Source organism: Muscardinus avellanarius, assembly GCF_963383645.1.
Source record: "Muscardinus avellanarius genome assembly, chromosome: 9".
NCBI classification, from domain to species: Eukaryota; Metazoa; Chordata; class Mammalia; order Rodentia; family Gliridae; genus Muscardinus; species Muscardinus avellanarius.
Window position 1 is genome coordinate 30,605,804 of NC_137795.1, and position 18,580 is coordinate 30,624,383.

An 18,580-nucleotide genomic window follows, 5' to 3' on the forward strand; every position below is an offset into this window, starting at 1 on the left:
TTTTTCTTTTCTTTTCTTTTTATTTTAGGTCATGGAGATTGAACCCAGAGGCATCCTCCCTCCGAGCTACGCCTTCAGCCCCTTCCTTCCTTCCTTTCTTCCTTCCTTTCTTTCTTTCTTTCTTTCTTTCTTTCTTTCTTTCTCTCTCTCTTTCTAATTCTGAAACAGGGTTTCAGTAAATTGCTAAGGCTGTCCTTGAACCTGCAATCCTGCTGTCTCAGCCTCCCAAATACTGGGATTACAGGCGTGTGCCACCATGCCCGTCCCAAAAAAGTTTCAATTAAATCTTTCTTCTCACATTTAGTTCTTTTGCTGCTTTTAAAACTTCTAAGTTTCTCAGTAAAATATAAAACAATAAAAATGTGGAGGTCATAGGATTGAAGATTTTTTAAAAAAAAAACTTATATAAAGAACAAAAGATAGGAGACTGTCATTAAGTCAAAAGGAGACTGCTTCCCTTGGAGGGGACCCAAGGCCCTGCTTCGGGCTGGGGGGGGTGGGGGTGGGGGCAGGCCGATGGCGCTGTCCCTGGTGCACATCTCTGCAGCCTTGTTTTGTGGCGTGGGAATTCCCTCCAGGATCGGGTCAGTCCCACACTTCAAGCTTCTGGCGAGAAAATCCAGTCTCTATTCAGTGTCGACTGTACCTTAAAGAAAGGTAAAGCCGCCTGGGCACCGAGCACCTCGGGTCCCTCCCCACCCCGACAGTGCGCGGGGCGGGTGGCCCGGCACCGCGGGGCCTCCGAGTGCAGCGCCCGCTCCCGCGCCCCGGCTGCACCTGGGAATTGTCAAAAATGCAAATAGCCAGGGCCCTCCCCGGGGCCCTCCGGGGGCGGCGGGGCGAGCGGCGCGGCTCGGGCCCCTCGGGTGCTCGGGCAGCGCGGCCCGCAGCGCGTTTCCGAGAGGCCGCGCGCTCCGGCCAGCCCGGCCGCGCAGCAGGTGTCCGGCCGGCGCCCCCGCGGCCGCGCGTGCCGGCTTTGTCCGCCCCGAGGGCGGCACCTTCCCGCCCGCTGGGTGTGCGAGCCCTCGGGGGTGGGCGAGGGGAGGGCCGGGGGAGGAGCGGGGCGGGCGGCCGCGCACGGCGGGTCCCGCGCGGCCCCGGGGCGGCTTTGTGGCGCGGCGGCCCGGGGCGGGGTGGCGCCTCCCCCGGCTCGGCGGGCCGGGCCGGGCCGGGCTGGGCTGGCGGCGGGCGCGCGGCTAAGCGGAGGGGAGGGCCGGGGGTGGGGCGGGGCGGGGCCGGCGGGCGGCGGCGCGGGCCGCGGGGCGCGCGGGGCGGGCGGGGAGGGGCGCGCAGGCCGGGGGCGGCGACGGGGCCGGACGCGAGCCCGGGGGGCGGGAGCGCAAATATTGTGACGGCTGGGCGCGGGTGGGGAGGGTCCCGGGGCTGCCTCCCCGGAGGGCGCCCCAGCCCGACGGCCGCCGTCGGGGACCCTCGCTCTCCCGCGGCTCTGGCGGCCCTCCCTCAGGCCTCTGCGATCGCCACTGGTGGGGAGGGTTGCCCACTTGGGTTTTCTTCTAGTTTCCCCGAGGACAGGTTATTAATTAGGCTGGCTGCTTCCTTGGACAGCTTCGTCTCCAGGAAAGTCTGCTCGGTGGCTGTGCCTGGAGGTGGATGTCACCCGAAACCTGTCCGCACCCACTCCGTGCCTGGCGTTTTCCGTGGCCAGTCGCCTGCCCACTGTCTTACAGTGTCATAGCACGGAAACGGAACACGCAGATCTTTGGTTAATCTGCAGGGTAAAACAACCGAGTCTACGTGAAACCGAAAGCGGGGCCACTTGTGAGGTTCCCGGGACGGTTAACCGCGGGCGAGCGTGGCTCCCGGTCGCCCGGGTGGGCGATGGCCTCTGGGCCCTGCCCCCAGCTGGAGCTTTGGTAGACGCTGTTGCCTTAAACAATTTTGATGCACTAGGTCCTCCAGTGTCTCCGCTCCAACTAAGCTACGAACTGGGGCACACCAGGCCTTTTGAAAGTCAGCATCGGAGTGTAATTTCCTTTCGCAGACTTCTAATCCTACAATTTCCCCACCCGTTTCTGACCATTTTCTAATTTGTGTTCCTACATCTTGTCCGAGGAAGCTAATGGGAAGGCAAGTTAGGAAAGTTTTTTTTTTTTAATGGTAAATCAATGACAAATCACCTAATAAAATTACCTATGAAACCTCCAAAGCTTATTCTGGTTTTAAATACTATATATTAGCCAATAATCAGTTACATTTGCTCATGCCAATTAAAACATTGGGATGGAGCAAAATACTTTTTAACGTCTTAATACCAGCCAATAAAATCAATAGTGCAGGCGTTTTAGCCAAAAATTTAGAACATTTATCTTTTGGGTTGACTTTGGCTCTTAGTTTGTTACACACCTCCTCTTAGAGTTCCACTTGGTAAGTATGTCAAAATTCTTAAACTCACTTTTTTATTCTCTTTGTTCTGAATTGACTTCTTCAGCCAAATGGGAAAAGTAATCTAAGTATATTCATTGTTTGTTCCCGTATTTTTATCTATAGAGCTTCGGATAAACTGACACTCCACAATGCTGGTAAGATCTTTCTGGTTGGCAGCAATTGTTTTTTCCAATTCCATCACAGTGGAACTTGACACGGAGGTTAGGACACTACTGAAGCACCACCCACAGAAAAACGGAGAACATTTCTAACCTTAATAACTTCCCTTTTGAAGGTAATGGACATTCCATCTCAGGGCTATAAATGCCAAGTGTAGACTCTAAACTCATGCATTTGTGTTCTTAATATGTTTGCTTTCTTTGGTGTGGATCAAAGGCCAATGTATTTGCCTTCTGAGGCCCCACTGGAAAATATTTTTAGAGCAATTAAAGACAGGTCAGTAATCAATTCAACTTATTTCTTTTGCCCTGAAGAATGTTGCCTCCCTCTTCCCAGGAAAGAGAATAAAAGAAAGATTCATTTCAATAAAGACAAAGGAAAAGGAAAGAGGAATGACATTGGCTATTGGGGGTTAAGTGCGGGCACAGCAAGTGGAAAAAGTGAAATCCTCTCTCCGCAGCTTGGAGATCTGCACTCCTGGGCCTTCTTTTGTATTAAAATCGGGCAGACTCCTTTGATGGCTCGCAGGGCCCTTGTTGTTTGAGGTGGAGAATCTTCATGGCCAATGTTGGTGAGGAGGAGGTGCAAAGTCTTCTTTGGGAGAAAGTAAACTTCAGAACACAATTCAGCAAACTGGAATGTTGGGTTAAGGATGTTGTGGGAACTTATCTGAGCATTCATTACTTTCCCAGAGTTTGTAAGCAGGAATCAAGGTTTTATTTCTTCTTAAAAAGTAACCTTTACTGAATACAGAAGTTGGTACTTGTCAAACCTGATGTAAAAATTGGCCCCTGTTCTGTCTAGATGGAGTTTTTGTCTGGGACTGGAAGAACGGACTTGGTACCGAGGAGCATGGATTCCCTTGGTCCTAGTGACCGGAAGCTGCAGTCGAGTTTCTAGGATCTGATGGATATTTTATTTCTAACACCTTCTAACGTGGAGGTGGTTTCTTCTTAGAGGCTCTGGTTTCTGTAGGCATATTCCCTATTCCTTTCCAAACCAGCAGCCCTAAGCTGAGGGGAGAGCCTACCGCAACTTCTGCCTCTCTGCATAAGGAGGGTGGAGGGCTGCCTAGACAGAAAGCTATAAACAGAAGCAACCCTATTTGTATCCTGAGTTGGTGAAATAAATCATTGTATTCCTTCTGTTTGCGCCTGTGACTCCCAGCTACAAGCAAAAAGCCTTTGATGATTTTATAAGGAGAGAAAACTGGGCGTGTACAGCACGTCGGGCCAAGACCATTGCAAAGTCCAGCAAAACTCACTGAAATCAGTGGCGAAAGATTCACCAGAAATGACTCGGGCTGAAGGTTTCGATGAGTGGCGGTGTGCTGCGCTCTGGAGGGAGGGGCCAAATCTAGACTCAGACCTCAGAGTGGGGCGGGACTCACCCCCCCACCCCCCACCGCTAGGAAGCGCTAAGATGCGCCACACTCGGGGCTGGGGCCAATACTGACATCCAGTTCGATGACCACAGCAGCTCTGGGGGCCGATTCAATTTGACCCAAACGTGTGACCTACCTCGTTTAGCGGGGGAGAGGGGGGAGCAGGCTTGTGACTTGCTTCGCTTGACCGCAGCAGAAAGCCCTGGATTTGTGGGAAACAGCTTCTCCAAGTTGTGTGTGTGTGTGTGTGTGTGTGTGTGTGTGTGTGTGTGTGTTCTCATTTGTAATGTACAAACCTAGTAAATTTCAAAGACGTGAAGATGTTCTCGGACACCCCATTCATTACATGGTCAGCTCTCCTCCAAAATTATGTTTTAGCTTTACGCTTGATTCCCGCTACTAAGAAATGTGTGGACTCATCATTTGAACCTATGTAGAGGAAATACTAAGTCAAGAAAAATGAGCTACAGATGAATTATGATTAAGGTGGATTCTCAATAAAAAGGTAAAGTGAAACACCTACAAAGACACTTCCAACACACTCCAAAGAATTCATCTAGGAAATCAGTTATCTGCTAGCACTTTTCACCTCTCCCAAGAATTCGTCACCCCACCGTCCTTCAAGGTGCCTCCTGATCGCCCCACTTCTTCAGAAGAATAAAAGCCAGCAAGAGCCTGCACCTAAGTGTTGGTTGGGATTCAATAATCTGAGCAAAATATGCTCAACAGATGATAGGTAGAGATGACGCCAGAAAACAACTCCAGCTATTTAAACTGCCAAATGAGACATAAAGCTGCATTGTAAAAATCATCTGGAAAACAGGTTTTCCCATTGAAGTAGCTATGTGTTAATTACTGCGAGCTGGAAGGCTGGGGATGGAGCGCCTGGAAGCCGACTTTCACCCCGCATACGTAAACGGAAGAAGTGCTGAAGCGCAGCCAGAGGGCTCAGCGCGGACTCACTGCCACGCATGCCTCGACATTAAAGTGTGTTCATGGAGGGCTCGTACAGTACGAGGTGTTATTTCCTTATAAAGAAACACCAGGTCTCGCTTTCCATTCTTCTTACAAAATTATTCGCATTATTTATGCTACATTGAGCGATCTAATTTCTTCGTGATAGTCAGCTAATTGCTCTGGCAGGTAATTAGAAGCGGTTTACAACGCAAAGGGCTTTTGCATTGCCCTTCGGATTATTAAGTTGCGCTGTAAATTATACCATATTTGCTGGGGAAAATTCTTTTGAGCAAGTTCTCTTCCTGCGATCTGAGATGAAATCGCCCCCCCCATACGCACCCCTCCCTAGCCACCCCCACTGCCACCACACCCCCCTGCTTTTCCTGGACTCAGAGTCGAATGATTCTAAAGCACGCGATTTTGTTCGTGTTCACTGGGCCGAAATAACGTGGCCATTATGGCCTGAAATGGGCCAGGTTTGAAGCGAGCTTCCTGCGCGCCTGCAATATCCAGCAGGCATGTGGGAAAGGACGACTTAAATGGGGACATCTGTTCAGTGCTGCTCATCTTACTCTTACAGCCAGGTCAGGGTAAGAGAATAACCTGTTCGCCACCTTTTTTCTTGTTAATAAGACTATTAGAAAAAAGCGAGTCCACACACACACAAACAACACTAATTGAGCTGCCATATAAGCAAAGAATCACACACACACACACACACACACACACACACACACACACACAAAGCTAGCAGCTGAGTTACAAGAGGAACTGTAAAAAATAACCATTGATCTATTTTAGGGGAAATCCACAAAACTTCCTGCAGAGGAAAAGAGATTAGAAAGAAAACCCATCTATGTGAGCTCAAGAATATTTCCTTCGCAGAGATTTATGAAAGATTTTAAGAACTCACAGAATGACTTATTTTCAGGTTTTCATTTGTATGAAATTGGCCTGAAAGGAAACTCCAGAGAATATTTCTTTCTTAGGCTTTCAAACACTCTGGGACCCCACACTTCTTTTTGGTGGTTGTTATTTTTGGTCTGTGTTATCTCTAAGGACCTGATGACAACCCCCAAGTGAGAGCATCCTAGTCTGTCCCTTGGTTTTAGAAAGCAAATTGTGTCCCCTTTCACAAATATCACCATTTGTAAACCTGGTACAATGATTTGAACACATGTGTGGTTAAACCCAGAGACCCAGAGCAGCTCCTAGATTATTTGTAATTAAACACAATTCCCAAAGTAACATTTATCTTCCTGAAACTGCGATTGCAATTGTCAACTGTCTGGAGCAGACGACAGGGTAATCTGGGAGCATTACCTCTTCTAGTAACAGAACAGAATGAAAAGAAATCAATAGTGTTGAGGATCAGAATTTAGTAGTTTTTAACTCTGCACAGTAGTTGTGAGAAAGTAATATATAATATGGAAAGGGAGAAAGATCTATTTGAGAAAAAAAAAATCGGGGATGCACTCATCTGAACGCCCAAGCTTCTCTTTTCCCCTCCTGCCTTGCACAAGAGCACATGCACGCAGCCATTCACTCCCAAAGAGCAAACTCTCTTTTCCCTAAGTCTCCTTCATTTATATGGCGAAGAAGAAATAAGAAATGCTGTAGAATTAATTATTAATTGATAATTAATAATTAATTAATTTCAACTCTGGGCTGGCAGATGAACACAAAATGTACCAAAGAGTACACTTCTGCTTGTAGAACTAGCACAAGGCCACGTGAACGTTGTATGAGGACATGGTTATGCATATAGGTAATAAATAGGAAAATGTATTTTGTCTTCTTGCTTATGGAAAATCTTATAGATTGGAAATTTCAATTTTTTGGTGACTATCATCATATTTTTTCTATCATGAACTTGACTGAATGTTAAGATGATTTTCTAAATATATACATATTGGGAACGTCCCCCTTGTCTTCTAAATACATGCAATTTTAGGATACCATGGCTAAAGGAAAAAACAAACTTGTAATATCCTAGTCGAGATGGGTAAATCTCTTTTAAACTGCCCCTAACTTTCGAATGTTTTGAAGTGGCAGAGAAGAAAAAAAAGTAAATATTAAGGGAGATGAAAGAAAATTGAGTCGATACAGAAAAAGAAGAAATGCTCCCTCTCATTTATTTAAGAAGTCGCCCAGGCGGTGCTTTGCACCCGCCAGGAGCTCTCGGGCCAATAGATCAAGAGTCACTATTGCTTCGCTGTGGTCAACAAACGCATCCAATTAAGCAGTACCAGGAAAGTAAGGACCCGGCTGTAAATGTGGCCGGACAGTTTGAAACCCAATAACCTCGCTAATAGGGGCTATTGTTCAGCGTGGAAGTTCCCATTTTCCAATCAGGAAAATACAGCCTTTTCTGAGCTCTGGCCGACTGATCCCTTCCCACCTACGGCTCAACAATCTGCCACCAGCGAGGGGCTTTTATTGCCTCCCTTCCCAGGAAATGTTAGGCAACTTCTTAGTACAGCCACCCGAGGGCAGGGACGGGGTGTAGAGGGGCACCCCTTGGGAATCCACAGGTCCACTCCTGGCCTGTTTTCTCACACCCCCCGCCCCCCAAGCTGGAAAGAAACTTTGACCAGAGCGCTCGGGACCAGAAAACCCCCACGACCTGGCTCAGCTCCTTCTTCCCGCAGCCGCCGGCGGCGCTCGGCTTCCTAGGCACCCCTCTTCAAGCTTTATTCCCAGCCGACAGCCCGCGCGCCAGGTCCCCGCCTGGGGCCCAGGGGTCGGGAGAGTCCTCCTCCGCTGGGAGAGGCACTTGGTGGGGACGCACCGCTAGTGCCTCGTCCACCCAGGCGGACGCGAGCACCCTCCCCGGCCGTCCCGCAGAGCCTGCGCTTCGCTGCCAACGCTCAGGAAACCCAGATGCTAAGAGCCGGGTTCTGCGTACCCAGCAGAGGTACGCACTGTAATTTCTAGTGCACTTTCTTCCCATTAGGCTTTTTTTTTTTTTTTTAACAGCACTGTGTATACGTACCAGACCACACTTCAAAACTGTATTTGGTGTAGCTGCGTTGCCAGACGCTTGAAACCCTGGCCAACTTTTATGTTTTTCATTATAAATTCCCAACTGTATTTAATGGCTACTAATAGATTTATTTACTTGTCGTTGAATCTACACATTTAAGTCTATTAACCAAACTCAGTGGTATATTCTACCCCTCACTTGCCCAAAAGGAAAAGCAGGGAATAAGGCCTCTACTTTGCTTTTAGGACCTTGTGTTTCTTTGGCTATGAAAGCCTAAGCACTCTACATCCAAACATTGATTACTCTTCAAACCCGCCTGCAAAAAAAAAAAAAAAAAAAAAAAAAAAAAAAAAAAAAATCCTCCATCTAAGGAGATGTTGATGTATATTGTAGCTGCAAGGTGTTAGATATACTTGAGCAAGTTGTTCCCAGGATGTAAATTAGGTCCCAAAAGCTGTTGTCCAAATCGAAGAAACAGAGAAATTAATCTGGGAGACTATCCATCATCACCGGTAATAAAGAGAGCGACATGGATGAGACAGATGATATGATTAAGGGGCTGTGGTCGTTTTAATTAACTTTTTGCTGTCCTGTAATGATCAAACTGGTCACCAGACCCGGTCAATAAGCATGTTAATATCAAACAAATAAAACCAGGGATGATTAAAAACCTCCTGGTTTATTAAATTTGAAATTCAAATGAAATTTATGCTGCAGATGCATACAGAATGCTAATAGATTTTAGCTTTATTGATAGTGGATCCCACAGGTTTGCAGGAAATAGCAGAATATCCATCTACCCCTTTCCCTGCCAGCACATTAAACTTCACGTGGGGTGGGGGAAACTTTTAATTGATATTCGAAAGTCTTTGCTTTCTACTCTTCTCTCCCCCTTTTCCAAACATCTATAGTATTGCAATATAGGGCTTAACAGTAATGATCAATATTATAAAAGGTAAACTGAATTCTAAATTTTTCAGCCAGGCTGGGTGTATATTCCTTGGACTATGGTTCTTCTCTTTTGTGGGGCAGCATTCAAGCACATGAGGGTCATTTACTTGTCCAAAGTGGAGAGAGAGCTGCCATCAAGACTAATTTCATTATAACCAGAAGCAAGGTGGTGACGGTTTTAATTTTTGGTGAATTACATCCTTCTCTTCCTCTTTCCTTTTTAACTCTGCTGTTTTATACCTTATGACACAAACATTAATTACTTACTGGGGGGAGGGGATAGAAAGGGAGTAGTAGGGGATAAAAGCCCTTTGGCCAGTGTTACTATGAAATAAACACCTCATTTTTATAATGGGAGTAAACAAAACACACACACACACACAAATATACACACATATTTCTAATGAAGAAAGCTACACGTACAAACCTACAAACCTTTGAAAAGCCCCAATGCTGCCAGCCAAACTCATGCAAAATGAAGAATCCAGTATTTTCATTAAATCCTTACCAACATTGTGACTCACTGTCATAGGAAGAATGACATGATTCTAAAGTGACTTTATACAAATGAAAAATCTTAGAATTAGGTAGCTCAAAATTGCAGTCATGTGATGCTGAGTTTTTCTAATTCCTGGCATTTTTGAGGACACGGTGATTAACGCCTCTGTTTACTCTCAGAATCAGCATTTAGCTTTTTAATAGTCCTGCCGTTCTTCCCTCCAGTAGACAGGAGGATAAAAAGATAAAATAACTATTCAGAGAAGGGAGTCTTCCTTTAAAGCTTCTCCCCCTCCACCTTTAAGGGTGACGGTATTGATTAGAATTAAACCCCAAATTTAAACAACTGTATATTAGGTCTTTAAAATGAATATCATTATAGAAGGAGACCAAAGCAATGAAGTTAATTCTCTTTTATTTGTTAAACGGAGTTCCCTCCTTCCCCCACCCCTTCCTCCTCCTGGGCTGGCCTGTCACGCCTTCTCAACACGCTAAAATCATTCAGAGCGGCTTGCAGGGAGAAACACGACATTTATGGTAAGCGTCAGCCTTCAGAGAAAGAAAGCAGTTCATTAATTTACTTCACACTTACTTCAAAGTATGAGTGTACCTTACCCCCTTAATCAATAGATATGATGTACAGTCAATATCCCCACATGTTCAAAAGGGGTCAAAAATGCAAACTCTCAAACTGCAAACATCCGCCCCAGGAAATTTACAGGAACCATACATCCTAACCACACTCTGAGTTCAGTAAACCCCAGGAGGATTTTTTGACATCTCCTGAAGCTGTGCTACATTTGAGGAGGGCTCAGCAACAACAATGAAATAACAGTGTTCCCCAGGCCAAACAAAACAGTCCTCCCAGCCAGTCACATGTTCATCAATGCCACCTTAAAATTAGATGTCTGAGAGCATCCGTAACTGCTTAAAAATATGAATTACTGTGGTCTTTTTTTTTCTTAAAAACATATGAATATTCAATAGAGCTCTAAGGACTTTGGGCTTCTTACTATACTGGTGGTCTGCTCTCTGTGGCTTAAGAAGTTCCCTTGTAGTGGCAAGGGAATTGTAATGACATTTCTGAATGCAACTAATAATACCAGTGGTTAGCAGGAGAGTCAAACCTACCAAATGTGAACTAAGCCAACACATTCAGAAGAGCACACTCACAGATCTCCAGCCTCAGGCACACAGACGCCTCCACAAACGCGATCAAGGATGTGCAAGACAGTCTCGTCTCTATTCTTACCTAAATGGAACCCACAGATTTTATTTTGAAAAAAAATTTTTTCCAGAGACAGTAAACTGGGTGAAGTGGGACATGATTGCAGTCCCAGAACTTGTGAGGCTGATACAGGGCAGCTTCAGTAACTTAGGAGATCCTGTCTCAAAGAATAAATAAATAAATAAATAAATAAATAAATAAATAAATAAATAAATAAAGTCTGGGGCTCTGGCTTGGAGGTAAAACACCCTGTGTTCAATCCTCGGGGAGAGAGGGAGAGGGAGAGGGAAAAGAAGAGGGAGAGGGAGAGATTTCCCGTGAAACGCTCCTTAATTTCTGGCAGCCCTCCATCACAAAAAAATCAAAACCCCAAACAACAAAAAACAAGCCTCTCTCCTTTCTCAATCTAATCTTTTCGTATTAAAGGAACAAACACGGGGCACGTTCGCCTCCCCTTCTAGAGTGAGTCGCGCACTTCCAAAACAGAATTCCACCTGGGGGGGGGGGGAGCCGCCACATCAAAGTAACAACTCGTGGGCGCAGGCGCAGGCGCACTCGCGCCCACCTCGCCCCTAAAAAGTCCCTCAGCCTACCAATCTTTTTCTATTTGGCCGTACAGCCAGGAAAGGGAAAGCTGAGTCTTAAGATTTTCTTCAACAAATATAGTGACAGAGTCTAAGAAGTTATGGAAAACACGCGTGCGCGCGCGCACACACACACGCGCGCGCGCACACACACACACACACACACAAGAGAACAAAAACCACGCAAGATTTTAGAGCCAGGGGAAGTTGGCGATAGCGGTGGCGTTTGAGAACATTTATTCCCTCGGCCTCGTTCAACTTCGCGGGCAGTTTCTCTCTGGCCCCTCGCGGGTCTCCTCTCACGCCCACCCCAGCTCGGTGCACGCACGCACACCGCACACACCCGCCTCCCGCGCACCGCGCCGCGCACGCTCCCGCCCGCCGCCCCTCCCCAGGTGTGTCGGCCTCGGGGGCACGGCGGAGGCTGACGCTCGTCCCTCTACACTTGACTGCGCACACGCAGTTGCACGGCCTTGCACGCGCCCTCCCCATTTTCCGCGCTACCTCTCCCCTTCCCCTCCCGGCCACGTTGTCCCGGTTACATGGTCACCTTCGCCGCCCCCCCGCCCCCCGTGCACTGTCCTGGGCTCGATCACTCGCACGCGCGCACACGCACACGCACGCACACTTCGCAGCCCGCACCCCCCGCGCCCCGGGGGCGCCGCTGAGCTCACGGCGCGCGCGCGGCGCGGCCCGGCGAGGCCGCAGATTGGCTGGCGGCGCCTCCGCGGCACTTCAAAGCCGGAGAGGGAGCTACAATTGTGGTGGAATGGGCGGAACTGATCATTGTATTGCACACCTCTAAAAAAAACACTGCCTCTGATTTATCAATATAAAAAAGATCCTCTGAGAGGAGGAGGGCACTTTTGTGTGATGGCAACTTCACTTCTAGGGGTGAGTCTCAGGATTTTCTCTTGCTGGTTTAATTAGCTTCCTTTTATTGCCGATCGGAGGGGGTTAAAGTCGCCCCGGCCAGGCCACGGGCTATCAGTCTCTCTATTGAGAGCTTTTTTTTTTTTTCTTTCTTTCTTTCTTTAAATACAAGTGAGTTTGGAGAAAAGAAAGGGGGAGAGGGGGGGCCGAGTCGCTTTTTTCAGCACGGGAAAAAGGTTCGAAAGGCATTTAGACGAGCCACCTCGCCGCGCCTGGCAGCTCCCAGCCCGGGAGACCTGCGTCCAGCCCATTTTATATGCGAAGGTTTCGGGGAGAGCAAGTTTTTCCTCCTGGGCATACTGCAGAGTCTCTCCCGTCCCCTTAAAATATCTCGCAGCCCGCCTAGTCTTGCAGGTACGTTGAATTTGTCTTGCTTTTTTTTTTTTTTTTTTTTTTTTTAACTATCGTAGACCTACTTAAAAAAAAAAAAAACGAAAGAAAGAAAGAAAGAAAAAGAAAAGCCGGAAGAGCCCTCCCGTTTGACTTCTTTTGGCCTGGGAGAAACAGCCCGGGAAGGGCTTTGGGGGACGGGAACAGGATTTGCAAAGCTCTCCCTGGATTGCTGGGGAAGCGCTCTTAAAAGCCACCCAGTGATCTCCCCCCACTCCCAGGCTTCTCGATATAGGAAACTTCCTTGCTTCCCAGCCTGGACTTTTAGGCTTGTTTCCGAGTGTCTGGGGCCTGGTGCGCACACGAGTGTTGGTTTTAGGTGAGAATACTTGTCAAACTCTTCTTTAGCGTGGCGCTTTCTCCCGAATCCGACGCCGGCAGCCACGCTTGTCCCCTCCCGTAGAGTAGGAAGCAGCCGGGCGCCGGGGCTGTCGGGGGTGTCAGGTGAGTTGGTGGCGGCGCGCCGCAGCGAGAGATGGGGTGCAGTGGGGGCGTTTCGGCGGCTACCCGAGGACTCACCCGCTCTTCTTCCCGCCCTCCCCCACCGGCCCCGGCCCGCACCCCTCCCCCACCCTCGCCCTCTCCTCCTCCTCCTCCTCCTCCTCCTCGCAGGAAGAACCGAGGTTGGGCTCGACTCCGCTGGCCATGCTCGCCGCTACCTGTAACAAGATCGGCAGCCCCAGCCCGTCTCCCTCCTCCCTCTCGGACAGCTCTTCCTCCTTCGGCAAAGGCTTCCACCCCTGGAAACGCTCCTCGTCCTCCTCCTCGGGCAGCTGCAACGTGGTGGGCTCCAGCCTCTCCGGCTTCGGCGTGTCGGGGGCCTCCAGGAACGGCGGCTCGTCCTCGGCGGCGGCGGCCGCGGCGGCGGCGGCGGCGGCGGCCGCGGCCCTGGTGTCCGACTCGTTCAGCTGCGGCGGCTCCCCGGGCTCCAGCGCCTTCTCGCTCACCTCCAGCAGCGCCGCCGCCGCCGCCGCCGCCGCCGCGGCCGCCGCCTCCAGCTCGCCCTTCGCCAACGACTACTCGGTGTTCCCGGCGCCCGGCGTGGCGGGGGGCAGCGGCGGCGGCGGCGGGGGCGGCGGCGGGGGCGGCGCGGCGGCGCACTCGCCGGACGGCGCGCCCCAGCCCGTGTTCCTCTCCAAGGTGCACACGTCGGTGGACGGGCTGCAGGGCATCTACCCGCGCGTGGGCATGGCGCACCCCTACGAGTCGTGGTTCAAGCCCTCGCACCCCGGGCTGGGCGCGGCGGCCGACGTGGGCTCCGCCGGCGCCTCCAGCTGGTGGGACGTGGGCGCCGGCTGGATCGACGTGCAGAACCCCAACGGCGCGGCCGCGCTGCCCGGCTCGCTGCACCCGGCCGCCGGGGGGCTGCAGACCTCGCTGCACTCGCCGCTCGGCGGCTACAACTCGGATTACTCGGGCCTGAGCCACTCGGCCTTCAGCAGCGGCGCCTCCTCGCACCTGCTCAGCCCGGCCGGCCAGCACCTCATGGACGGCTTCAAGCCCGTGCTGCCCGGCTCCTACCCCGACGCCGCGCCGTCGCCGCTGGCGGGCGCGGGCGGCTCCATGCTGAGCGCCGGCCCCGCCGCGCCGCTGGGGGGCTCCCCGCGCTCCTCCGCGCGCCGCTACTCGGGCCGCGCCACCTGCGACTGCCCCAACTGCCAGGAGGCCGAGCGCCTGGGCCCCGCCGGCGCCAGCCTGCGGCGCAAGGGGCTGCACAGCTGCCACATCCCGGGCTGCGGCAAGGTGTACGGCAAGACGTCGCACCTGAAGGCGCACCTGCGCTGGCACACGGGCGAGCGGCCCTTCGTGTGCAACTGGCTCTTCTGCGGCAAGCGCTTCACGCGCTCCGACGAGCTGCAGCGGCACCTGCGGACCCACACCGGCGAGAAGCGCTTCGCCTGCCCCGTGTGCAACAAGCGCTTCATGCGCAGCGACCACCTCAGCAAGCACGTGAAGACGCACAGCGGCGGCGGCGGCGGCGGCTCGGCGGGCTCGGGCGGCGGCGGCAAGAAGGGCAGCGACACCGACAGCGAGCACAGCGCGGCGGGCAGCCCGCCCTGCCACTCGCCCGAGCTGCTGCCGCCCCCCGAGCCCGGGCACCGCGCCGGCCTGGAGTGACGACCCCCGCGCCCGCCCCGCCCGCGCCCCCTCTCCGTCTCTTCCCTCTGGCTCCACTGGGGAACGGGGCTTTGGACCTGGCAGGAACGCCCCGGCGTTCGGTCTCCACGGTAACGCGCCCTCCGGGCTGCCCTCCCCAGCCCCCGGCCGCCGCGCTCGCATCTGGCGGAACCGGGGCCCGCGAGACCCGGGGCCGCCCTCCGTGCCCGCGGGGAGGACTCCGCAGGGCCGGCCCGGGGCCCGCGCGGGCTGGCGCTCGCAGCCTGATGGGTGCGGGTCTGGCACCCCAGACCCCCGGGCTCGCAGAGGTTAGCTCTCCCCAACGTCAGCCCTGCCCCTTTCTCTTTGTTCCTTGAGGTGGAACAGATAGATGCAAGTTTCTGCAGAAGCAGTCTTGGTGAATCGCTGCAACCGTCTTCTTCTTCTTCTTTTTTTTTTCTTTATAACATTGATTTTTTTAACACTTAAAAAAAAAAGGCGAAGTGGGGGAAAAAAGCAACCTTCCACTTGGTTTCCCGTCTAGATTGTTTTTCCTCTACTAGTGAGCACGAGCAGTTTTCCTCAAAACTGTGCTAACATTGATCCCAAAGTTATTTTGATCGCATTAACTTAACTTATGGGGTTGGGGTGGGGGTGAGGGTAGGTGTCTTTCTTATGCAAAAATACCCTTTTCCGGTGGGACCAGATTAACCGTCTTCGTGTTTGTCCTTTTCTACCTCGTTTTTCACCACTTCCCAGAATAATCTCCCCATCTCTCTTTTTTTTGTTGTTGTTGTTTTGTTAGTCCAGCCGTCGATTTGCATAGTACCTGTTTCTGTACAATTCTTTCAATTCATTGAAGATTTGGAGGTTAAACTTTTTTTTGTGATTTAAACTTATAAACAAGAGAAGAAGCTATCGTTTATTTCAGATGAGACTGTAGTTTAAATGCCAAAAGAGGGAAATAGGGAAAAAGAAAAACTTTGTAAGATATATCTGAACCTAATGGTTTGTACAACTGGAGAATCGTTCTAGATTAGTTATCAATTAAATATAACTCCACCAGTGTAAGGGTGTGAGGTGCAGTTGTCCAGGAGACGATTTTGTATAGTATTTTTCTTGTACATTAATTCCAGTAAATATTTGAAAATATATTGAAGTAAACTTGATTTCTTTTTTTTTTTTTGTCACGAGAAAATATTAAGAGTTATTGTTGCGGTTCTGATGAGCTGCAGGTTTTTTTGAACTCATTTCTGGAGGTGCAGAGCCACATATGCACTTTCGGGGCCTAGTTTTGCTCGAATATAAATTTAGATAGCTATCAAACTGTAACTAAGACAATATTTGATAAATGTTGGATGACATTTAATTTAATGGAGCATGTTCTTATTTGCATCTGCTGGCAGTTCAGGCATAGTTAAAGTGAGAGTTCTCCTATATTTCATAATAACTGGGTCTGCCAAAACCCATGTATTAAATAAATTGTCCAAGTGAAACTCGACTAACTTTGGCCTTTGTGTATTTCCTGAAGGTAATATTGTTAACTGTTAATAAACTCCCGACACTACATTTAAATGTTTGCAGATCCTGCAAACTAATTGCTCATTGTAATGTTGAAATAATTTGGATATTTCACATTGAAATGAAAAGCCTTTCTCTGGAACATTTTAGACTTGCATTTTAAATGCATGAAATGTAATTGATTTATTTGTAATATTTTAAATGGTATTAATAAACTCAGATAAAAGACTAGGCCAGTTAATTTGTATTTTTTCCCCCTTTTTAAGCTATGGACATTTGCATTTTATCTTCAGCTTAAATTTCTATTTAAACAAAATATGATTCTGTTTTTGTGGTAATATTTAAATAATTGCCTTTAAGATATTACTTAGATGGAAAAATCTATTTGGCAAAGCTGTGTTTTCTCTATTTACCAAGATAAGGATTATAGTGTCTAAGAAATGTAATTAATTATTTACCAGTACATTTAGCTCATAGCATCAGGATTTACTGATCTCTTAATGTTTGTACTAAGTCACCAAACAATTCAAAGAAATTTCTCCATTCTTCTTCCTTCGGACTCTCCCCTGAAGGAGTCAGTTTGTTGGCCATTGATTGCATTTAGTATTTAAAAGGCCAAGTGTTACATTGCAAGATCAATACATCTAAAATAAAAACATGGGTTTGGGGATAACTTTTGTTGTTAGGAGGTGGAGAAGGTCAACCTGACAAAAGCTTGTTTTTGGCATTCCATGTCTTAGCTAAAGATTATATAGAGGTAAATATCAGTAGTAGATTCCTGTTGAAATGAGTTATCTGTTCTTTTAAAGTCTCTAAACAGTCACCAAAGAAAAGGAAGGTTAAACCTTAATCTATTTACCAGGCTATTGTTAAAAGGTGTCAATGATGCCAATAAAAAATACTGTCTTGTTATGTCTAAGTGCATTTAAGCAATGGGTGTTCCTTGAGCCATACTTTGAAACATAAAATACTTTAAATGTCGAGTGATGTTATATCAAGCTATTTCACTATTAGATTAATATTATTTTGAATCAAGTTGAATAAAAAGTTAGTGTGTTCAGATTCTAATAAGTTTAGCTTCTTTCTTTCTGTTTGCATTCTCCCCACCTTAAGTTCAGTCTTGGTATTCCTCTTGAAGTGAACCGTTTCTACCAAAATGTATGCAAAGTGATTATAATACATAGAAACAAATGAAAATGCAGAGTGCTGTGAATATTATAAATTCCTGGAAAAAGGTCCAATTTTTACGAGTTAAATATGTCTTAGAAGAACGCCGTGTGTGCCCAACCTGCAGGTAGTCTTGATCCTACTGTCTACACATATATTTGAGGCCTCCAACCCTTATGGTTTAGGCAAGTTGGTATACGATAGCTCTAAATAATGGTTATTGGAAATAAAATAGTCTCTTTCTGTTACTTTCTTCCTAGGAATAACACGCAGAACACAGTTTAAGTGTTGTTTCTTTTTTTTTTTTGAAAGTTGCAGTTCTGAGGGATTCGGAGAGAACGGTTCTGAAGGAGTTAAATGTAGTGGCAGGTAAGAGGAAAGCCGCTTGATACCTTTATAATATTAGTTGCAGAATTTGATTTAAGAGGCGGGTTATGACAAGGAGAGAGATTGTCTGGGGAGAAGATTTCTTTGGAGTGGTTGAAGGGGCACTGACTTTTTGTTGTTGTATAGACGGGCAAGCTTTCACTTTCTTCCTTCAGTTCCTCCTCACCCTTCTAGCTTTGCCTCAGTTCCTCTTAGTGGCCATTGAGCAGTAGTTCTAGATGAGTTCTGCAGGGTGGACAGTTTCCCCTTTGGGGGAGGGATGAACATCCTCTTTGGGAAAGGCAGAAAATGAGGTACAAAACTTTTTTTCCCCTCCCTGCTTTGTCTGTGATAAACACTTTTTATCAATAGCTAGAGGCTCACTCAGATGAAGCCGGAGACTGGTTCTCACTTTGAACCAAAGGACAAGCTTCCAGTCTTGCAGATCAAGGTAGAATCAAACTAGCTGTTGACCCAGGGGTCAGGCCAGCATGTATCAGCCCATCCTCCGGAGACTGAAAAAGGGCTGCATAGCTCAATTCAACCTTCCTATTTCCTCCTTCATCTCTTCCCTGAAGTTGAGTGTTTCTTTCCAATCTACTTTGCTTGCTTTTTTTCTTTCTCCCCTCCCCCTGCCGTTTCCTTCCCTTTCTTTCTTTCTTTCTTTCTTTCTTTCTTTCTTTTTTCTTTTTTTGATGATCTTGTTCACTTAGTAATATGACTGCTTGGGGAGGTTGGGCTATCAACTAAAATGTTTTATGCTAGAAACTTAAATGTGATGAGTTGCTCTCTTTTATCAACTGATAAACTGGAAAAAGTTTGTAGATAGGTTTTCCATCTTTCCACTCCTCGCTTACCCAATCCAGGAATCGCTTCTCAGCTGGGCTTCCCTTGGATAGGGACTGTTAATATTAAAAGTGAAAGATTAATATTAAAAGTGAAAGACAAGCAAG

General features: G+C 48.5%; 1 protein-coding gene across 1 annotated transcript; it reads left to right on the plus strand.

Annotated features, from left to right (window-relative positions):
• Positions 1-12,853: 12,853 nt before the first annotated feature.
• On the plus strand, positions 12,854-14,594 carry SP8 (Sp8 transcription factor; the record flags this gene model as incomplete). Its single annotated transcript, XM_080701839.1, has 2 exons — positions 12,854-12,913; positions 13,089-14,594. Exon 2 carries the CDS (start codon positions 13,122-13,124, stop codon positions 14,592-14,594), a length of 1,473 nt encoding a protein of 490 aa, XP_080557965.1. The 5' UTR covers positions 12,854-12,913; positions 13,089-13,121.
• Between the last annotated feature and the right edge of the window lie 3,986 nt (positions 14,595-18,580).